Source organism: Botrytis porri (assembly GCF_014898465.1).
Source record: "Botrytis porri strain MUCL 3234 chromosome Unknown BPOR_018, whole genome shotgun sequence".
NCBI classification, from domain to species: domain Eukaryota; kingdom Fungi; phylum Ascomycota; class Leotiomycetes; order Helotiales; family Sclerotiniaceae; genus Botrytis; species Botrytis porri.
In genome coordinates this window covers 324515-346163 of record NW_024066092.1, presented here as the reverse complement: position 1 = coordinate 346163, position 21649 = coordinate 324515, and the positions used below count along the sequence as shown (strand labels likewise).

The following is a 21649-nucleotide window of genomic DNA, read 5'->3' as shown; positions in this document are numbered from 1 at the left end:
AAAATGTTGATTTTATTAATAATGAATGTTGGAAGTTGTGGCACGTGCGCTTAGCTACTGTGTATATATTACTTCCACTTCATAGTTAGATTTTACCTTAGTATAATTAATCTACATAGTCACTTTTACATGCATTCCACTGGCCTTCTCTTTCATTGTGAACAATGAATATTATTAGTACAAAATGTAATCTATTTATTATTAAATTTTAATAGAAAAAAAGAAAATAAGGGCTCTTAAAAATCTTTAAGATTCTGAAATCTTTGAATATTAGAATTGTAGAAAAAATAGATGGAAAAGTATGTGTGTAAAGATTAGGAAGAGATTATAAAGGTGAATGAGAGTTAAGGAAGAGGAGAAAGGAAGTAAGTGTAAAGGTTAGAATGAATAAAAGGTATTAGTTGAAAGTTTAAAGAAAGATTTATTTATTAATTGTATTATTTTACCTTTAATTTATTTTTTAATTAAAAACTTTATTATTATATTATATAATATAGAATATATTAAATAAATAATATGATTTGATTTTGATATAAATAAATCTTCTTATTTGAAAGTAATTATCTTAAACTAAAAGTTAAAATTGTGACGATCCTGTCATATTAGTGGATCGCTTAGAGACCCACATGATCCACAATCCTGTATATTATTACTTCCCTTTTAAGAGCTCTTTCAGCTCTTTACCTTAGTATTCTAAATAATACAATCGTCACAAAAATTAACTTTCGAAATTCAAGAAATTTATTAAGACCCTATTAATTAAAATAAGCTTCATAAACTATAAAGATTTAGATTAATCATATTAATACTTTTAAAACGATTTATTTAATATATAATTAAAAGATTAAAGAATTTATTATAATAACGAAGAGTCTACTTCGTTAAGTACTGATTCTGTCACTACAGGGAACCTCAACACTCCAGTAAATTTAATCAGTCAATGAAATCTTTTTTTAACATCTTAAGTTTAAGGGTTTATGAATATTGAAAAATTTGTGCTTTGAATCAAAAAACGCACCATTCTTTGAACCTATCATCCTCTGGTTGCAGCAAGTACATTAGGTGTATTTCTCTCGCCATGTAACAGGATTATTAAGTGATAATGACTTACTCACCATACTAGTCGACAAATCCAATCAAACTCCATTTCAAACCACCTTCTCCCCCATCATCATCATCATCATCGATTACCTACCCTCTAAGCACAACCCATACATATCAACAACCATCTCATTCAAAGTCCAGCCGAAAGTCTTCGACTCAGAAAAGGAAGTAACACCTTTCATATCAATGCATCATCAACATCATCATTCTGATTCTCGGTATACCACTCCTTGCTATCCTCTCTCAACCACAAACCTAAACGAACGCACTCATTCTCAGTCTAATCGTCGCTTTTCGACTTCTTACGGCAGACTTCTGTAAAAGTCTGTACGTTGAAGGGGATAATACCTATAATATAATAGGTCTAAAGTCTGAACAAAGCTAACAGATGATTTGAAAGGTAAATAGATTGATTACGATTCAAATTTTAATCTTCAATGTTCTTTTGATGTGTACCTTTAATAGTTGATTTTTGATCTAAAAAGCTGAAAGGGATAACTTAGTTTGTTAGTACACATGAGCCCTCGCACAGACCTTCATAAAGGTTTGCAGTCCTTATCTCTATATAAAGAGACAAGGAAACCTCAATGAAGCGCCCCCATCCATTCAAAACTATACACAGTCGCAAAAAGCAAACAATCCTCAATTCCCTAACTAATGATACTGAACCCCTTGATCTCCCGTCACTCCTAAAAACAAAACAGATGCGTTCGCCGGGAATCGAACCCGGGGCCCATCGAGGTTGTTTCGCACTCCTCTGATGAAAGAAGAGATTGCTGGCAACGATGGATTTTACCACTAAACCACAAACGCTTTTTGATATCCTACCCCAAAATATTTGAATTGATATCTACTAATCCATGCCGCTCTTCGAAACCGTTTCTCCTAAACCGACATCGACATCTTCATTTGTTTCGGTTTACTTCAATAATTTATATTTCCTGACTCCAATTTTAGATAACCACGATCAACCTCGATTTCTTTGCCTTTCTCACCATTTCGTGACGATGCCTCCTTTTCTTTTCCTTTCCTCTTTCACTTTTCGATTTCGCCATCTTGCCTTTTTTCGATCCTTATTCTAGATTTTTAATATCATGCCAATGAAACTCTCGCTCAACGGATTACTTGCTGATCTTGAGGATGGCACAACAGATAGAACTCCTCTATCATCCGCTCGTCCGACCCAACGAGGTCATGATCTGGTGTGGAAGTATTGGTTAGAGTGAGTTACAACTGAGCCCTTTTTTTTGGGAAACCAATCAAATAACGTATTCTTGAATTTGAAGTTACCTTCCACGAATCAATGAACCTACTTTGACGCCGGTGATAGGAGTCATGAAGGCTTTTTTTACTATGCTTGCAAAGGAGCGTCGTGGACAATTGGGCGATCGTCTTTCCGTATCATCATTAATTGAATACTCTGTTCGATTTAAAGCAATATATCAGAGAAAGCATGATACGGATATGGGATCAATAAGAGAGCTTCAGACTGTAAGTGGTATTACAATAATGCCATTCTCTTTTTGTGTTGTGACTCGCCAACAAATATCATAGTTGTTTATAAGAAATACTCTCGCGGGGAAATCGGATTGAGTACAAGAACTCGTAAGAAGCCTATCGCCAAGATCATCGATTTAAAAGACTTGATTGGGTTTTTGTGGATGAATGATCCGGTGAACTTCTTGCATGAGCGCACACGAGTTCAGTTGGCCCTTTTGATTTTGATGACAACTTTCACTGCATCACGCCCCGGTCCTATTGTTGAATCACACGCATGTTGTTTGAGTGGGCAAGCGATTTTATATGAGGTGTGCCAAAGGACAAATACTTCTTCATAAACTCATGGCTAAATTGTTGCGGAATGTAGATTTTGGAGATTGCGACGGTCTCAATGTTCTGGATCTCGCATTCTCTTCCAGGATTTTAGGGCATATCGAAGAGTATATCGAAGGGTATCTCCAAGCATTTCGAGGGTCCTTTATGCAAAGGCGCAAGCGAGCTCTACCCTATAGAGGCGAAAGCCTTACGAGAGACCAACGAATCATATTGAGACAAAGGCAGGCCTGAGAAGATTGAGGCCACTACAATCTTCGATATTCCTACCCTATGAGAGCACGAAGCCAATCGAGACCGTCGCAATCCTTAGGCATCTTCGAAGTGAAAGCAGTCAGCATGCCTTCGATAGGTGACTGACCCTTCGATTTTGATCGTGATCTCTCTCAAGCTCCAACTTCTTGAATCTATCGGGGGTGAGTCTTAAGGGTATTTCGAGCATGTTTCGCTGGTTTCTGGATTCGAGGGGATATCTGATGCATTTCGCTGGTGTATGGATTTGAGTGCTTCCCTCGGAAATCAGTGGGGGAAGGGATTTCCAATGGACGGATTGTCTGACGCACTACACGGGGAAGCTGGTCCTGGTATATGCCACGTACCACGACAGGCTACCTTTTTCATTTGTGTGAAGCCTGGTTTGTCTCACATCATTTTTTTCCGGACACACATAAACGAGGTTTGTTCCATAGAACTATCACGTGTTGTTTTCCCGACACACAGAAAGGAGATTTGTGTTCCGGAGCTCTAGAGATCCTTGGATATTCGCTAACAAGCGCTTACTCCCCCCTCCCTGGCGCAAAGGTTAAATTTTTGCGGGCCATGCACGTAAAAGTGTAACCTTTGCGCATGGGGGGGGCGGCGGGAGAGTAATGAGTTCCGATATTTGTGCGATCAATAAACTATGGAAAATCCCTAGCCAATTCATTTACTTTTCGTCCGGGCAAGCCCCCGGAAGTAACTCTCGAAGTAGCAGATATCGAGACGGTCGTCAATGGCTACTCTTGGCCGTGGGGCCTGGTAGTAGAAATACGAGAAGCTATGTGGTGTATAATAACCGAGACCTACGAGCTACGAGACTACGGGACTCCAATCCGCCAACATCAAATTACGACACACGATACATAAATGAATATAACACTCTTTTCCCAAACCCTACTAGATAATCTATCTCTCGTTTAAATTGAGCACTCTTGATAAAGACTCGTCATTCATATGGGCGACTTTTGATCTCTCCAAAACTGCTTTAACCTTGTCCAGACTTCGAAGCCCTAGGCTCAAATGTCATCTCCGTCTCCAACCACAATCCAAGGCGCACATCCCGTAACACCGCAGAACAATGTTGCCTCTGCAGCCGCTAAGCAATCCCTGAATTCTTCCTAATCTACTCAAGATCCACTATTCCCAAGATCATCCTTCGACCCCTCCAATATCACTTCTATACAAGCTTTGAATATCGAGTCCAAATCTCAGAGTGAGGAGAACGATATTGTTCTTCAGCCAGAAATGGCATATGCCGAACCCATATTCTATCGTCTCGTAAAGCTGGAACAAGAGTGCATTGAGTCTCTTCATGAAAAAGCCTCAAAGGGAACACTAGACACGAAGCAGTGGCGAGCTCTGATTGCTTTGCATCGTTCTCTACTCGACGAGCATCACGATTTCTTTCTTGTCTCCCAGCGTCCATCTGCTAGCCCCGCTCTCCGCCTGTTAGCATCAGAATACTCTATGCCTGCTAGACTGTGGCAATATGGAATCCATTCATTCTTAGCATTTCTTAGACATCGACTACCTAGTTCATTTGATCATATGCTTGCATTTTCCTACTTGGCATATTCAATAATGGCTTTGGTATACGAGACAGTGCCTGTTTTTAAGATACTTGGATCCAATGTCTGGGAGATTTAGGACATTACAGGACGGCTATTACAGAATCCGATATTATAGACAAAGAGGTGTGGACTGGTGTGGTCCATTATTGGTACTTGAAGGCTTCCGGTAAAGCTCCTACGACCGGTAGATTGCACCATCACCTTGCTATCTTGGCGCGCCCAAATACTCTTCAGCAGAGAACCGATTCTATGATCTTTCCTTCATCGGCTTCTTATGATCTATGAGAAGATCCGAAACTTGGTCGAGTGGTTCGTCATTATGACGAAGCTTCCTATACGTAGAATTACGCTTTATAGCTAGCACCCCTTTCCTCAGTTTTCCAATAGAACCATGTATTATTCACTTTCTAGATAGATACCAATGAAATCACATTTCCTATACAATACAACACGGCACCTTCCCGCGATGACACCGTTCATGATTCGAGATTGTAGAAGCAGTTGGCGCTGACGCAACAACCATATTCGAGGTCGCTCGGTCACTCGGACCCTCTGATCGAGGTTGGTAAGAAATGGTTGTGAGAGTGGAAGAGAAAGTGGAATGTCACTTGTCTCTCCTGATCCCTCGCGTACACTGGTGCGCACATCCATTTTCTTTCTTGCTTCCTCGGATTCGTTATTTTTAGCGCGCCACAGGTTCCTGTTTTTGTTCTTCTTCTTTTCCGCATCACCTCTGCGCTTCGTCCCACGGTACGTATGCTTCCCCCCTCATGATTCTCCATCTCACATGCCGTCTCCTCGCTTTCTTCTAACATACTTGTTCTTATGTCCGAATCTCCTCAACTCTTCCCTTCTTTGCTACTTTATTCCTCCTCAATACTTGTCTCGTTGTTCTATTGTGTGATGGAATTACTACTGCCAGAAATGACTCCTACAATCTGCCTAATGATGGTGGATAACATAATCCAATGGGCTCATGTTTCTCCTCTTCTATATACACTTTCTGTACACCTTTCTTCCTTTCACTCCGTCTATCCACCTTTCCTTCATCTACCAGCTGTACTCTTCTCGTTATTTCAATCTCGGAGTTGCTGGTACCGTCTTTGCTTCCGGGTTGAGTCACACATCTGTAAGCCCTGGCCATTTCTAAACACCCCTCTTTTCCCTTTGGTAACTCGCCACTAGCACTCCCGTAACCTGAGTACACAACTGCCACTGTGATGACTGCCTCTACCAAAAAACCCGTTATCCAAATCGATACTCATATCGTAGCTAAAAATAACCTCTCTGTACATCCAACTATCAGCTGTTGATAGAAAATCCTTATTGAGATGCATCATGCCGTATATATTGATAACTCCATGGCCAAGCAGCCCGCCACAAATCAGAAAAGAAAAATTTAAGTTCGAAATGGGACCGCCTATCGAAGAAGATGGGATTCCTGGTTGATCTACACAATTATTGGACGTATAGCCTAGACCTTTATGTAAGTTAAGCCTAACTTAATATGAAATTGCCTATTCTGGCCTAGGACTGTATTCCGTTGGAAGGTCGGTCTATGCATTCCTTAGACAAAATGGTAAGAGTTCAAATTAGGGAGTGAAAGGGTATCTGATTGGTATCCTCGGATACATGGGGGTGTCATATTTCACAGGGTGAGATAGTGAAGGGTGTAGGGCATAGACGATAGCGAAGATCAAAGAAAATTTGCCCGTAATCGCCTCTGCTCTAGCTAATTCTGCTTCCTCTTGTTGATGAATCTATTTCTTGCAAAGTTTAAAGGGATCTTTTCTTGTACACATATGAACGAGTATCAAAAACGTAACTCTCCCACATCCATTCAGCATATCTTCGACCCTCTACCAACATAATCCTTTCACCTCTTCCCACCATACCTCCCAGCCTCACCACTATAGCTCCTTCCACATTATTTGTGGACATGGAAACCAGAAATATAATGATACACCATCCTCTAGCAACCGATGAAATATCGCGATGCCATCGCACTCTTCTACATTGACTTGTATTACACAGCCATCATCAAAGTCAGAGCTTGATGCATCTGTCACGGAAGCACTTGTGTTGTTGAAGACAAAGAACGATCCGGAATACATCGATTCATTGTCGAACAAAGATTACCGCCAGAACTTTACCGAACGATAGTCCCAAAGTAGGGTGTAAAAGCAGAAGGCCGGTGACAATGACAGTACAGAAGACTGGGAAGTGTACAACGGCTAGTTGGTTAAGTGAAGAGTTTCCCGAGCCGAAGTAGTTGTTGAAGCCGGCTTTTTTGTACGCCGTGACAGGGACCACCAGTGAACAACGCCTTTCCTCTTAGTCGTATGAGAAAACATATGTGGGATATAAAGCCGGATAACTGGGAATCCTCCATGTAATCTGCGGGATGACTTTGAGGTATGAGAGTGTGATTGGAACTCTCCTGGCATATGAGGACGAAGCGATTGTAAGATACCCCTACGAACATACAAGAATTCATTATGCATATGTTGAGATTTGCCTGTAGATAATGTTTTGTTCGAGAAGAGTTAAAGACTGTGCTCCTCAAGTTGTTTATAGAAAAGGTGAAAAGGCTCAAGCTCTGGGAAATTGGGATGTCGACGAAACTCCGGACAACGGTTCTTTACATTCAGGGGCGAAAATTCGACAAGAGGGGCAAGAAGGATATCAGACCAGTATTTAATCATCAAGTGAAAACAAATCTAACGATCCACGCGGTCCCCCGCTCTCGATTTCATTTCCCCCCATCGATTGATTGACAGGTCTTCGTGCTTGCCCATCGAGACTTGCTTCCTTTCGAAGAATAGGTCTTGAAAGGTTCCTCTTCATTGTACCATAAAGGAATCAAGGTGATGAAGATAATACACCTGTTGGGCTCATAATTGGTTTCGGATTCGGTTCTAATGAGCTGCCAAGGATGCTGGTATTTGTAATATCAGGCCTCTGCTGGTTCTCATCCCATCTAGCTGTATTGCTGCTAGAACTTCTTACTTCTTGCTTGATTAAAGGATTCTCTAACTCTTCTTGCTACTTTATTCCTTCTGCGTTGTTGTGAAATGTTTTCGATTGCTCCGATTGTTCCCCTTCCTCCTTTTCTTTCGACTTCCCCTTTTCTTCTTCTTTTATAGCAGTTCCCTTCAATTGATTTGGCTGCTCTTTTTTCAGAGCTTCTTGGTCTAAATTTTTCTCTAGCCCTTTCTCCCGTTTCATTTCCATATGTTTTCTAATTAATATAGGTCTTCCAGGCCTCCAGGCTTCCGAGACTTTTTCACTCGTTGTTGATTCTTGATCTTATCATAGGCTTTACGCTTAAAGCAGTAATACACTTCATTATTAGCGCTTCTTACTTGAACACGTTCAAGAAATTTACTGGTTGGGATAGTCTTGAAGCCATTATTTGGTGTGTTGATCACTAAAATCCAACCATGACGTTTTTCGAGATAAGATTTGATATCCTGAATCTTAATTTTACACTCCTAAGTCATCATCCCATTATATTCTTGTATCAAAATCTCCGGTTGAAAAGAGTTCGGGCTATCGTTTGAGATTCCAGATACACGAGATCGTGGACTAAATGTTGTTCCAGGTTGATCAATCTTATCTTCAGATTTTATAGAATCTCCTGGAAGAGCCAGTGACCTTCTATGCTCTCGGGGTAGAATTAGATCAGGGTACAGAGGCTGATGGAAATCGACTCCTCCATTCTGCTGCCGGTCAGTTATCGTTTTTCAGTTAAGAATTATGACTTTCATATCACTCACCACAAAGTTATTATTTTGTTATTTGTCACATTAATAATCACAGTTGGTGGTATGTCTGGAGATAATGGGATTGGCATTGATCTTCTTGGTTCTTCTGGAAGTTCCATTACTGAGTCGATCGATGATATTTCTTGCATATCCTAGTCTTCTTCGATAGTGGCAGGCGCCATGTGTGATTGTGATGACGAGACTGGACCGCTCATTGGCACATCTTCCACGTACTGGCTTTTCTCTTGGGTTGCAGCTAAAATGATATTTCCTGGCGTGTCCGTCATATTCTGGTCTTCTCCAACGGGGAGTTTAACATTGGGTAAAGATTCTGGGATAGAGAACCAATTGCAGAATATAATTTCAAACCTTAGTAACAAAATACTATGTACTCCTAGTATGCAAGATATGCTGTCTAATAGGGGTTTTGCTAATCAAGACGACTTTTCGAAGTCACTGTTACGGAACACTAGTTTCGGTTAATGAGCCCCTGTTACGGAACACCAGTTTCGGTTGATGATTATGGGGGTTAGTTCTTGTATAGCTCGCATATTTTAGTAAACCGGTAAATTTACAACTAATTCACGTATTATAGAAACCGTAACTTCAAAGCAGCATTACGGATACTGTAATAAACCCAGCTAATAATGAATTTATCCCACTAAACCACAAACGCCTGTTTTTGCTGTTGTTGTAGATGAGCAGGTTATTTGAAAATATACAGAGGCGTGTCTTGGTAGTGGGGTGGGTAATGACACTAGGCATAAGAAAAATGGTAAGTGTGGGCTGCTTGGTGGGGATAGATCACGGCTATATGTTGAAGGAAAAAAAACAAATGGGATCTAATCATTCAAATTTCTATTGAATCTTCTGAAATAGTTGAATTAAAATCGATTATAAATGATCTATATATATTTAATCAAATTAAAGAGATGTTCTTTTGTTATTTAAGTAATATCGGAAAGTACTAAAGATATTATAAATATAATCAAATTCCGCTTGTTTTTTCTTACACGAATAATATTAATGAAGTGAGTGGGGCTCTGCGTAAGCGAAATAATAAATAAATGAAAACGTATTGATTTAGTCGCTGTACTACTTACTATTAAGATATATATATATCTATCTAACTCTCGATTAAACCAGTATTTTTAACTCATGAATAGATGAAATTTCAAGGCTCAAGTTCTTTCTTTCTGAGGGTGTCGGTCACTTTTATTTTGGAATTGAAAGGAGAGCTGGCTAGCATTTAGCATACAATTAAGATACCTACTGATTGAAATTTCTCATTGTATGGAATACTACTAGCTAACTCCTAAGCAAAGTCGATAGCCAGGAGGACACTTACTTAGACCTTATAAAATAAGAAGAACGGTGTAATAACAGCTAATAAGCACAATAGCTCTCTATTACTCAGCCATGTTCATCATTATCAACATACATCCACTCACTCTAATTGGCCTTGAGATTACGAAAATTGTCCGTCATCCATAAAATAATCACGATTATCCGAAAATGGTTGGTTGAATGTACTATTCCAAACTTTCAAGCCAATTGTTCATTGCAATCATGCCCTCTTCACTACTCAAGGAAGTGATCTACGGATTGCTTCTCGCCGTTTTCATCCTCTCATCGAAGTCACCACCATGAGTTAGGTTTTCGGGTGTTTCGACCACATCATGTGGAAGATTTTCTGAAAGAGGGTTCGGTCCTACGAGCATAATAGATACGCCAGTTTTGAATCTTCAAGACTTTCGCGACCGGCCATTCCAATGATTCGTGTTCAGTATTCCTCTACTGGTCTGGTCACCAAACATGAGTTCGCGTTTTGCAGCATGAGAATGAAGAAGAAAATTCAATAGACAACGTATATGGTGCACGTATGGAATATCTCTGGTATTTGTAAGCTTAGATGACTTTGTGAGCTCAGAAGTCATAGTATTCTCTTTCAGATTGGCCACTCTAACATCTTTCCCATCTCCACGTGTTGAAAACGATGCGGATTTCTTTTTTCTATTGGTTTGATTATCTTCAACCTCGTCATCGAACTCGACTTCACATCTTTCACCAAGATCGACTTCTTTAGAGCCGTTGCTTTCGACTAGGCCAAGATCACCCATATCATCTAAGGCCAAACCATTGAATTTGACACTCTTACTTCCCAACGTCGCTTGTACCTTTGTGACTTCTTGGTACTTCGCTGCACTTTATTCTCCGGGATATCTTCGAACTTTTCCTAATCTTCGCTTATCTCGGCATGTGAGTCCAGAAATTTCTTCTGTTCTTCTCGGGTGATGATTTAATCGTCCGTGTAGACATCAGGATGAGAGTTCGCTACTTGATACATTAAAGCTTAATCTACAGCACCGACGGCATATACGTTAATATCGCACATGCGATTATCGGCTTCTAATGAATGAGCGAGGAAAACTTGAACCTTGTCCTCCAATGCGGGTGAGTCGAGCTTGTTGGAATTGCCATGACGCCATTCGTAGAATGTACTTGCCTCTGAAAGACCTGCTATAAGTGCACGCCGTCTGAAAGGTCCTGTAATTAACTTTGATCACCCTAGTCATACCGTCTCCCAACAATTGACCTTGCCGCCAATTTTTCTCAGATACTCGATTTTCAGCGTCGTCTGGGATTGCCTAGTAGATCACAACAACACCAGAATCATTTTTGCAAATCAAAACTCACAGTAATTAGAATCATTATTTGAACCGTCCAATGTTCATGTGCTCCCAACTCAGATGCTGGTCCGAATACAATCTCCCTTGTGCCAAGGAGCCAGGGCGTATGTCCTAGACACATCCGAAAATCTAGGCCAGTTCATGTTATTTGAAACTTCCCGCAATGTTGAACGACATGACTCCCAGTCAAGTACCTCAGCTCAGGCTTGATCGGGTATTGCTTTTCTGAAACCCTCTGTGGGTCTTCTAATCCAGTCCAAAGCCAGACAGCAGCGGAGTGTTGGATCTTCGATGCTGCAATCATTGCTCAGCGCCTTATATTTCATCCAATGTATTCTCTTAAAAACGGTAAATAATAACTGACCAACTCGATACTTTAAAGCACGATTCATTAAATCTTCGAGCAATCACCATCCAGCATCTTGCTCCTCAGTGAAATCGCGAGCTATTGTATTATCATTTTCATCTTGCCGCATGGCATCAATACGTATATTTATATTTACTATTTCCGGAGGCCATGCGTCAGGTAGAACCAGGTATACAGGTATGTTCGAACGGATGAGATGGTATTGACGTGGCGAATATTTGACCAAGTGTCGAGAGAAAAAAAAATGAAAAGAAAGAAAGAAAAGGTATAGTGACTATGAGTCAAGGCCAAAGGTTTAGTAGGATTGGGGGAGAGGTTTGTAAGGGTGTGGGGGGAGACTGTGGGGTGTCTCGCTCTACTTCATAGTAGAGGAGCGAAATGAATCTCTAGGAAAGAGCAATTTACCAGGAAGGTAGATTTACTATTGAATCATTTCAATCATTTCATTAAGCGATAGTATTATAAACAATTATATGAATTCATGCGCGCAGATTAGCAAGTGAATAGCAAATTAAACCAAGTAAATCAGATTAAATCATCGCTTCCATGCCATCCTATATCTTCTTTCCATTGCCATCTCTCTCTCTTTTCTCTACATCCCAAGTTCATCATCTCGTAAATTCGTGATAAAATACAGTGCGGTTGCATCCAAGTTCAAGTAACAAATCCACGCTCGTTGGTAACCTTCCAATCACATCTCCAAAATTGCCGACGAGTCATATTCTTCGTTCATATCATGAGTAACATCAAGCCCCAATTCAACAATATCCATCGTTACCCCCCTCATAACCTCTTCCATCACTTCTTCTAGTCTTCTCATCATAAGCCATATATCTTTCCCGACTATCATCTCTGTCCCTATCCCTTCGACTCCTGACCGAATCTCTCCTTTCCTTTCCACTTCTTCCTTCATCCCTATCCCCCCTCTCTCCATCCCCATCAATCTTCCCATCCGGGTATTTTTTATCCCACTTTTTCTGTTTCTCCTTCGTCTCCTCCTTTCCATCCTGCCACTTATCAACCACAGCATTAGCCAACAATCCTCCCGCCGCAGCTCCAAGTAACGTATAGATCTTTGCCCGATCTCCCATATCCTTTCTGTCCTTCCCTGTCTGTGATTCTTGAAACTTTTCCGCCGCCCATCCTCCTGCAAGTGCTCCAATCGCTCCTACTGCTATTCCTTTTGATGAATCTGTAAATAATCCTTTGACTTCATCTTTAAGTCCATAGCGTTCGGCACGATCTTTCACACTACCCGCATGTGAATCTTTAGATTCGCCATGATCAGATCGAGGTATGCGACTGGCGTTACGAGTGGATATTCTTTGGTCTGGATTTGAGGGATAAGATTTGCGTTGACTGTGGATATCATCGTAAGAGCTACTTCTTTGAATGGGTTTTGGTCTGCGTGTTCTTTCTCTTTCGTATCGTTCATCTGAATCATAATTTCCTCTCTTGTCATCTCTGTCGAATGGATCTGGGAATGGTGCTATGGGTGGAGGAGGAAAGTAATAAGGATTTGGACTAGCAGGGTCTAATGGTCGAGGAGCACCGTACTTTGGAAGATATTCGGGACGAAGACGTGGTGGTTGTTGACTATATATCTGCGATGGTGGAGAATTGGATCGATTTGATTCTTCATAAGGATACCCATATCCATAAGCTGTACCTGTACCTGTACCCGCGCCACTATGTCTTGGAATATCTCTCAAATCTCTATCTCTCTCCCTTCTTTCTTCCCACTTTCTATCCCTCATATTTCTTTCGCGTTGTCTAGATGTATAATCGGGTTCTGATTCGTAGCCTGCTTCTTCGACTTCTGGATTGCTATATGGTTCTTCTTGTCTATGTGTTCCTCTTTCCCAATCTTCTCGCTCTCGCTCATCTCTTGAATCTCTTCGTCGCTCTGGATCTTCTCCTTGATCTCGTGAATTTCTTCGTTCCTCTTTTTCCCTACGTTTTTTCCTGCTCAGTTTGGAAGGAACGCGCGGTATGTAAGTTTCTTTCCTAAATGCTTTATCAGGAATTTTATGAAAATGTTTGTCGAGGAGAACGTCCGTTGCTTGGAGACCTATGGGAAGATAATCCATCTTGATAGGATCGGGTTGGCCCGTAGTATAGTGCGGTCTATAGTATGATTCGTAGAATGATGAAAGTTAGGGTTCGTTCCTTGATTGAACTATGATGCAAGGTTGAATTGGTGATTGGTATTGGATGGAACAAAGTAAAGAAGAGCTTGGAGGGGTCGAATTGAGTTTAGAGGGGTGGCCCTTAGAACGGGACGAATCGTGATTGGTTTCTTGGTTGCTTGGTAGTAATGTACACCTTTTTAGTATCGTCGTCTATAATTGATGTGATAGTAACAGAATATAAAATTTATGGATGGAATCTCGAAAGAAAAGTAAGAAGTGTGAACGGATTAACCTTCTCCAAAATATCGGAAATTCTTCTTAGCTTTATCGTCTTACAAATTGAGGGTCATGAGGTTGTTTTCCTTTTTTTTTCCCTTTCCCTTTGCAATATTTGTATGCGTGGCACTCACTGAAAGGAATCCCGATGTTTGCGTGGGGGGAGTGAGGCCGGAGTGAAGATTGGAGTGATAAAAATTGTATCATTGTGCATATTGACTGCATGAAGCGAGATTTATAAGAGAACTAACAAGCAAAAATCAAGGGGGAAGATAAGGGGATTTACGCCTCAACTACGTCATTTATACAACACGTGACCAAAATGCTGGAGGCCAGCGACTAGAACTACCTAGGTATATGTACACAACCAACCCAGCGTTACCATTCGATGTCTCCACCCGAAAAGTCGGAAGACCAGCTAGCCTGTACCAACCAACTATTGCCAGATCCAATGGCCCGGGCAATGGCCCAATGACCACAATTCAATCACATAAGGCATAAACGATCTACCAACCCAATGGCTATCAGTTGGCAATGAGAGCTCAGACTGTAAGCCTCAGCGTCTCATGGTAAGACAGATGTACTGCATGCATATCTACCGGTACTTACTCGGAAACAAATCATCTACGTAGTACAGCCATACATACTTTACTTTGAAAGGGCGGTATGATCGAGGGAGACACGACACTACTCTTCATCGTACAAACCTAAAGTAGGTACAGGTATCGAACAATCGAATCAGTGTTCCTGATGTTGGATAAGCTTGTATGAGCATCGAGAATGTGTATTATGCATCAATACCTCGGTAGCCTCTGGACGTCAATGTATGGGGTAGGTGTTGAATCTAGACCCGTCTAGATACCTAGGTAATGTTGTTAAAGGAACGTTCAAAATCTACAACAACAGGGAAACTTTGATCACCATTTTCTCCAGAAGGGGTGACAGGAGACCCTCTTATTAAGAATGGATATATGGAGTAGATAATAAGAGTCTAGGAGCAGAAGGAATGATGGTGAGAACATTTCGTACATATATACTTCGTATGATCGAAGGCGAGCTCACATGTCACGTGTAAGGCGTGCGTCTCTATCAAGAAACTACCCGAGTTTTATCCACCTGGACTGTCTTGACGAGACGGATAACTCTTACAGACGGACCGACCACCAGTGGATGGATGGACCAACGGGTCACTTCTCTACTTTGAAAATTTCTTATAAATCAATTGTTGGATTGTTTGATACTACAAGCCAACATTTTATTGTTCAATTCTCAATGGATCATTGTACCGATTCTCAAGATATCAGAACCGGTTTTGCAACAGATATTGCCGGCGAAATTTGTGCAGTGTCCCGTCAGTCCATACACTCACTAGTGGACTAGATAATTATATTTCGAATCGAGCAAATTAGTTCTTTTGGGAATTTGAATCGGAAGATCACAAAGGTTCGAAGAAGTTCTTTAGATACCTAACTAGGTAGGTAGATGTAAAATGTTATATCTGTGTCGCTAAAAGTGGAATCGCTAATATACACCAGGCAGTTCGCAGTCATTCAGCACCCAATAGTCCAAATTGCGATCCAACAATATAACCTAAGGTTCTGAATATCTAAACACAATTAGATATTCGGACATAGTTCAATACTTCAATTAAATTCAAAATCTCAAATGATCCGGTTTATTTTAAATGATTTTGAGGATTTGATAATCTTTATTATTGGATTGTAGTCCAGACTATTGAACACTCTGGTTATATACTTGCATTTAAGAGCTTAATATTCAAGATCTTGACATTCACTTGAATGCTTGTGCTTGAATTGAGCATTCTAAGCATCATGCAATGTTAAGGCAAGTGATACAATACTACTCGTTCAAAACAAATACCTCTTACTTCCTTCTATTCTCGTCTACTCATTCCACCCTCCATTTACCCATTTTGTCTACCTAATATCTATCTCTACTCTCCTCTCCACTACTCTTTTCTATAACATACTCGTTTCTCAAAAAGTTCAACTTTGCCTCTACATAGCTTGCTTACGAAACATCATCTCCTATAAGATCAACATTAAACCCCTGCGTCAACCCCCCTTCCTTCTATGTCTCCCTGGGTTCCCCTCCAACGCTTCCTCACGTTTAGAATACAAAACCGTCCCGACATCATCCATAATCTTATCCAAGCACCTCGCTTGTTTCACGTCGAACGAGAGGTTCCGTCTTAAGCTAATTAACCCCCTATTCTTCCAGGCTACCTTTATCACTTCCCTATGCCTCGCCTGAAACTCATTTTTCGGTAAAGTCTCCCATAGCCTCTGTTCCTTCAGCACCCTAACAGCCTTTAAAATCCACTCCGTTCTGGATTCTGGCCCTTTCACTCTTCTCTCCTCCCACTCTTCATCTGTCATGCTATCCGACCTTATCGCACACGGCAAACATTTCCTAATCCGCAAATACACGTCTTCTTTCCCCTCAATCCTCTTCAGCCATCCAATCTTACACATAAACGTCCTCTGCGCCACCATCACGCCCCTCAGATTGCCCCCATTCACATCGAAAAGCGGATCCGCATCCTCCGTCGCAGGCGAAAAATCCACCGCCCTCATACCCCCAAAATCATTAAACATCGTGCGAAACGACATCGTCGCGACGAAATTTTCAGACTCCATGTTATCGAATCGATGGAAAATAAGATATACATGTATGGTATATTTATGCGCAGGAGAAATGGCGACGCCGAAAGCGGGGATCACGGGATACAGAGGTCTGCCCTCGTTGTCTTGTCTGGCGGGAGGATGAGCTTGCTTTTTGCGTCTGTTGTTGTTGTAGTCGTCGTCGTCGTCATCATCGTCACGCCTGGAATAATTTTGTTGATACATGATGTGGATGGGGGGTATTGTTGGGGCGAGTACGCATTTATAGGGTTGTTCCCGCTAGGAATAGGTGAGGTTTGGACTGGGGGTCTTTCAAAATGAGTGGCCGCTAAGGTTGACGAGGTGGCCGAAGAGCTGGTCGAAAAGTGAGATTTTTGTCCAAGCCTCCTGCCTAGAACCAAGCCTGACAAGTATTCTGTGTCGATCATCTATTTTTCTACTTCATCTTGCCAATTCCATGTCAAGATTCAAATTTGAGGAATTGAAATCAATTTTGTAAGTTATGTAACCGAAAGGGTAACACTTATGAGAAGTCATCATTCAACTTATTCACATCTAAATCTCAGATAAACAAAGTAAACCCAGTTTCTCAGTATTACTATTATAAATGTATAATTATTTAAATTTTTATGAATGCACAACTCTTCCAGAATAGAAGGGAGTCTAGATGATAATATGACAATCACAAAACAAAAATACTATACGTGATATTAACAAGTCACCTATCGAGCGAACTAATCAACAAGAATAATCACACTACTCTCAAGAGCCTTCCCTTTGAAATCTCCTGCTTGTTATACTCTAAACGATTAAATTCAATGCGAAATCTTTGTATTCTGCATCTGGAAAAATCAAACATTCACAAGCAACCGCACACTTCTCAAGTTTTCTACACCAACAAGTCATTTGAATCGACTTCTCTATTTCGCCGTATAAATATGCTGTGTGCACAGTGCAGCACAGATATTCTTGAATTAATGTCTCAACGTATATTCCAAACTCAGGATCGTAGATTCCCAAGCATCAAATCTGAGATAAGCCGTACTCCCTCCTCGCTTCTGTACGGCAACAGAGAAAGCCGTATACTTATAAGTTACCTTTTGAATAGACTGAGAGATTTACATACTTGTTTGTATATACAGCTATTCTGAGAGACGCTCTACAAAAAGTTGGATGAAGCGACTTCACTAAGTGTTTTCAAACCATCTTGATACCAACCTTTCTCTAGAAGTCAATATACAAGATTCAACCAGCCATTCACAAATCCCCAAGACCTATAAAAGATAATTCAAAATGTCCCTTCCAAGTCGCAATTCCCCAGAAATCAAAGCTCTAATCGAAAAGCAGAAGTAAGTCCATTGATCCTTCATCCCATGAAAATTTCATATACTGCACAACATCCAAGGCGCGCGAGAACACTACCTAACCCACTCCCAGGGCAATAGAGCGGAACACAATCCAAGTAAGAGTAGGCAAGCATAAAAACTTATATACACTCGAAAAAGATGTTTTGTATCGACACGCTCCGTTACTTAAAGGGGCTTGCGAACATTATTCGCGCGGAATTGATTACAGCGCTATCAACTTTCCACAGGCAAATGATGTGGTTTTCAAGTTGTTTGAGGCTTGGCTTTATAAACTGGATTTAGGCGATGCAGATGAGGAGATTGCGCAATGGAAAGCTAAAAAGGCGAAAACTAGCGAGAAGGAGCAAAAAATCGATGAAGGACCGCTCATCGATTTGGACACTTCTAAGGGAAAGACAAACGCGAAGAAAATTAGCGACTCCAAGGAAAATGAGAATCTGGGGACGACCATCAGTGATCTGATTGCCACCAGCAATGTAGCACTAACAAACTTCTGTTATCCCCACATGGCCAATCTTCTCGATCTCTATCTCTTTGCCGACATGGCAAAACTACCACTTCTAAAGAATCAGTGCATCACAAAGTACTATCGTTTCACCAAAGCCACGGGGTACATTATGACACCATGGCTTTCCTACATGTGGAAATATACCACCAAGGGAATGCTAATACGTAAATTCCTTCTCGACTTACTGACATGGGAAATGCCTCCTTTGTTATTCGAAACGAATTCGAAGGATTTTCCTGAAGAGTTGAGAATTGAGCTTCTGATTAATATGGGATATGTCATTCAGGTGGCGAGGTATGGTACATCGGCTATAGAAAAGAGTAACCCATTGAATGATCTTAGTAACTACTATGAGAAGGTTGAGAAATTAGATGCTTGAGTTGGGGAATATTGGAGTAGGATAAGGGGCTTGATGATGGAGAGAGAATATATCGCTTTTGATATTTTCGATGATAATACATTTTATTCGGATCATATTTTTCGAATTGTTCCTCACGAGCTATCAGATCTCTGGTGAAGTCTTCAATCCACCAGGTAAGTATCTAAGAGACAAACCACAGTCGAAAGACAATTCGATCACAATCGAATTCAAATACAAGATAAGATAAATATCACTGATCCACCCCCTTCCCCAACTCAAAATCAAGTACAACAATCCAATACATCTATTAACAGTGCTCTGGAACACAACAACGTTCTATAGATCAACAAGATCGTTTACATACAAGCAGAGTATCCAATAGTCCAGACTATTGTCCACTATGTCCGACGACAAGCATTGTCAAATCCCCAAACCAATTAGAACATTCAAATCACTTGATATATTGAAATTGATTAGAATATTCAACTATTCAGATTTCTAACTGCTCTTAAATATTCAGACAGTTATACAATTAAACTATTAGACACCCTGGGACTCCAACCATCACCATCATCGTCATCGTCACCGTCAAACAAGCTAATTACAAAAATTTCAAGCCCCATCGCCACACAAACACCCCCTCATGGATACCAGATCAATATAATAGCAAGCAAGCCGATCCATCCATCCTCTCTCTGCAAAACCAATACAAAATCAATCTCCACATCGACTTGAGAATCTAGAACATAGACAAACAATAAAACACCGTCCCCGAAAGGCTTCCCAAAACGTGCAAGGAAACATTCCATCTGACTTGACAACTGGACTTCCAGTAAGCATGCTGCATATGAGGTATATAATTTCGAAGTGAATATGACAAGTAGCTGGAGTCAAACTTCTGACGAGTGAAATGATTCATAAATAGAGAGAAACAGGGAGAGAGAGACTTTTAGTAAATTCACTCTTACCAAAACCACTCCCCCTAGTATCCATCCATCCATTCATATTCGAAAACTGAAAGCAGTACTAACCAACAACTAAGCCCTCCCTTTTTGCCAGCAATCCAATCTATATGAATTCCAATCCTGAAGATGGAAAGTATAAATAATATCCATCACAATTGGATATTCTCCCAGAATTCATGTAATCCCACCTAGTATTCATCAACTCTCACAATCCCATCCGTGGTCGATTTATTATCATCATACTGTAACATTTACACTAACTATCAATTTTGAATTCTGTTCTGTTTCTCCCGTGTCTAGAATCTAATCTAGATAGCCTCCTAACAATCTCACTATCCGCACCCCCTCTAATCCCCACACACCCCTCTCCCACCCCACCAAAAATACCTACCTACCTACCTAGTAATCCGCGCGCAAACTCCAATCATCAAATCATCATACATATCATACATATCATACACCTCATTTTACAATCCCATCCCATCACACTACCACCTCTTCCCCTCAATCTCTCCCCCAAACTCCTTCCCGCCCAACCCAATTGAATCGAATCCAAACCTCCACCCACCCCAAAAATGTCCTCCTCAACCAGCCGCTACCCCCGCTCCTCGACTCCCCCCGAAAAATCATATTTCGAACAGCAGCGCGAGATTTTACTAGGGGAGATAGCAATTGTATGTTTTGTTCCTTTCAATTCCCTCCCTTTCCTTCCCATTCCTCCCATTCCTCCCATTCCTCCCATCCCCCTCTTCCCAATTCCTCATCTCCAAATCCCAATCAAGAACCAAGCAACCAAATACACAACCCCCAATCCAATCCAATACAAACCCAAAACCCCTCACTAACCCTCTTTCTCCCCCTCCAGTCATTCGAACACGTCCTCTCCAGTATCAATAAATTGAATCGGTCTCTAGAGGGTGTAATCGCTGTATGTTATTATTCTCTTTCCCTCCCCTCCTCTTCCTCTCCCCCATCTTCCCCTCTCCCTCCTCTCCTCTCCCCCCTCCCCCTCCCCACTAACCCCCTCCCCCCATTAGGTCGGCAACGAATTCTCCTCCGTCGAAGCCCTCTGGTCCCAATTCGAAAACGTCATGGCCAAAGACCCCTCTTCCGAACCCTCTCCCGAAGAAGATATCCAACCGGCACAACCACAATCACAACACCAACAACACAGCAGCAGTAAACGCGAAGAGCACGAGGGAGAAGAGACGCTTATGGAGGATGATACACGGGTATAGATTTATGTTTTCCATTTGAGAGGAAGGGAAGGCAAGGCAAGGGAAGGGAAAGTTTGGATGTGCCAAGCTATGAGGGGTTTGTGGACTGCATATCATGGTAAAGATGACATGGCAAGAGGAGTTCTGGACTGGAGTATGATTGATACCCTTTGTTACGTTTCATTCTTCTAGATTTCTCACGGTTTCCACATATTTCACCAAAACGATGGAGTTCGACGACATCTACAATAAAATAAACTCGAAAACCAATAGATTATGTATACGTTAAGAGTATGATATGCATTGTCTACCCACAAAGTTTCGTTATACATAAGAAAGAGTCGATACGATACGCTCGCCCATAATCAGTTTGTTGTGTTCACAATTCCCTCAATTCCCTAACTGATTCACAAGAAAGTCAAAAAACCCACGCAAATCAAAAAAGGCCTAAAATAAAAGAATTACCGGAGAAAGTCCAGTCCAGTCCAGTCCAGTCCAGCTCCAGCGGTATGAGAGTGCGATGAGAAAAAGAAGTAAGAAAAGAATAAAAAGGCTAATAATCATGTCGCAATGCTATTTCATGCAATG

At 41.1% G+C, this 21649-nt stretch overlaps 7 protein-coding genes across 7 annotated transcripts; 3 read left to right on the top strand and 4 right to left on the bottom strand.

Moving 5' to 3' along the window:
• Nucleotides 1-2198: 2198 nt before the first annotated feature.
• Nucleotides 2199-3031, top strand: EAF01_010857 (uncharacterized protein; the record flags this gene model as incomplete). The annotated part of the gene is made up of 5 exons (XM_038919114.1): nucleotides 2199-2326; nucleotides 2391-2526; nucleotides 2583-2595; nucleotides 2659-2912; nucleotides 2972-3031. 5 exons carry the CDS (start codon nucleotides 2199-2201, stop codon nucleotides 3029-3031), a joined length of 591 nt encoding a protein of 196 aa, XP_038765397.1.
• A 4780-nt stretch (nucleotides 3032-7811) lies between these two features.
• On the bottom strand, nucleotides 7812-7994 carry EAF01_010856 (uncharacterized protein; the record flags this gene model as incomplete). Its single annotated transcript, XM_038919113.1, has 1 exon — nucleotides 7812-7994. One exon carries the CDS (start codon nucleotides 7992-7994, stop codon nucleotides 7812-7814), a length of 183 nt encoding a protein of 60 aa, XP_038765396.1.
• Nucleotides 7995-10278: 2284 nt separating this feature from the next.
• EAF01_010855 (uncharacterized protein) lies at nucleotides 10279-11245 on the bottom strand (the record flags this gene model as incomplete). Its single annotated transcript, XM_038919112.1, has 4 exons — nucleotides 10279-10738; nucleotides 10927-11053; nucleotides 11112-11181; nucleotides 11231-11245. The coding sequence occupies 4 exons, from the start codon at nucleotides 11243-11245 to the stop codon at nucleotides 10279-10281; spliced, it is 672 nt and encodes a 223-aa protein (XP_038765395.1).
• Nucleotides 11246-12348: 1103 nt separating this feature from the next.
• On the bottom strand, nucleotides 12349-13680 carry EAF01_010854 (uncharacterized protein; the record flags this gene model as incomplete). The annotated part of the gene is made up of 1 exon (XM_038919111.1): nucleotides 12349-13680. One exon carries the CDS (start codon nucleotides 13678-13680, stop codon nucleotides 12349-12351), a length of 1332 nt encoding a protein of 443 aa, XP_038765394.1.
• A 2393-nt stretch (nucleotides 13681-16073) lies between these two features.
• Nucleotides 16074-16868, bottom strand: EAF01_010853 (uncharacterized protein; the record flags this gene model as incomplete). Its single annotated transcript, XM_038919110.1, has 1 exon — nucleotides 16074-16868. One exon carries the CDS (start codon nucleotides 16866-16868, stop codon nucleotides 16074-16076), a length of 795 nt encoding a protein of 264 aa, XP_038765393.1.
• A 1068-nt stretch (nucleotides 16869-17936) lies between these two features.
• EAF01_010852 (uncharacterized protein) lies at nucleotides 17937-18897 on the top strand (the record flags this gene model as incomplete). Its single annotated transcript, XM_038919109.1, has 2 exons — nucleotides 17937-17992; nucleotides 18081-18897. 2 exons carry the CDS (start codon nucleotides 17937-17939, stop codon nucleotides 18895-18897), a joined length of 873 nt encoding a protein of 290 aa, XP_038765392.1.
• A 1400-nt stretch (nucleotides 18898-20297) lies between these two features.
• Nucleotides 20298-21207, top strand: EAF01_010851 (uncharacterized protein). The gene is made up of 3 exons (XM_038919108.1): nucleotides 20298-20518; nucleotides 20710-20772; nucleotides 20882-21207. The coding sequence occupies exons 1-3, from the start codon at nucleotides 20420-20422 to the stop codon at nucleotides 21080-21082; spliced, it is 363 nt and encodes a 120-aa protein (XP_038765391.1). The 5' UTR covers nucleotides 20298-20419; the 3' UTR covers nucleotides 21083-21207.
• The last annotated feature ends 442 nt before the right edge of the window (nucleotides 21208-21649 follow it).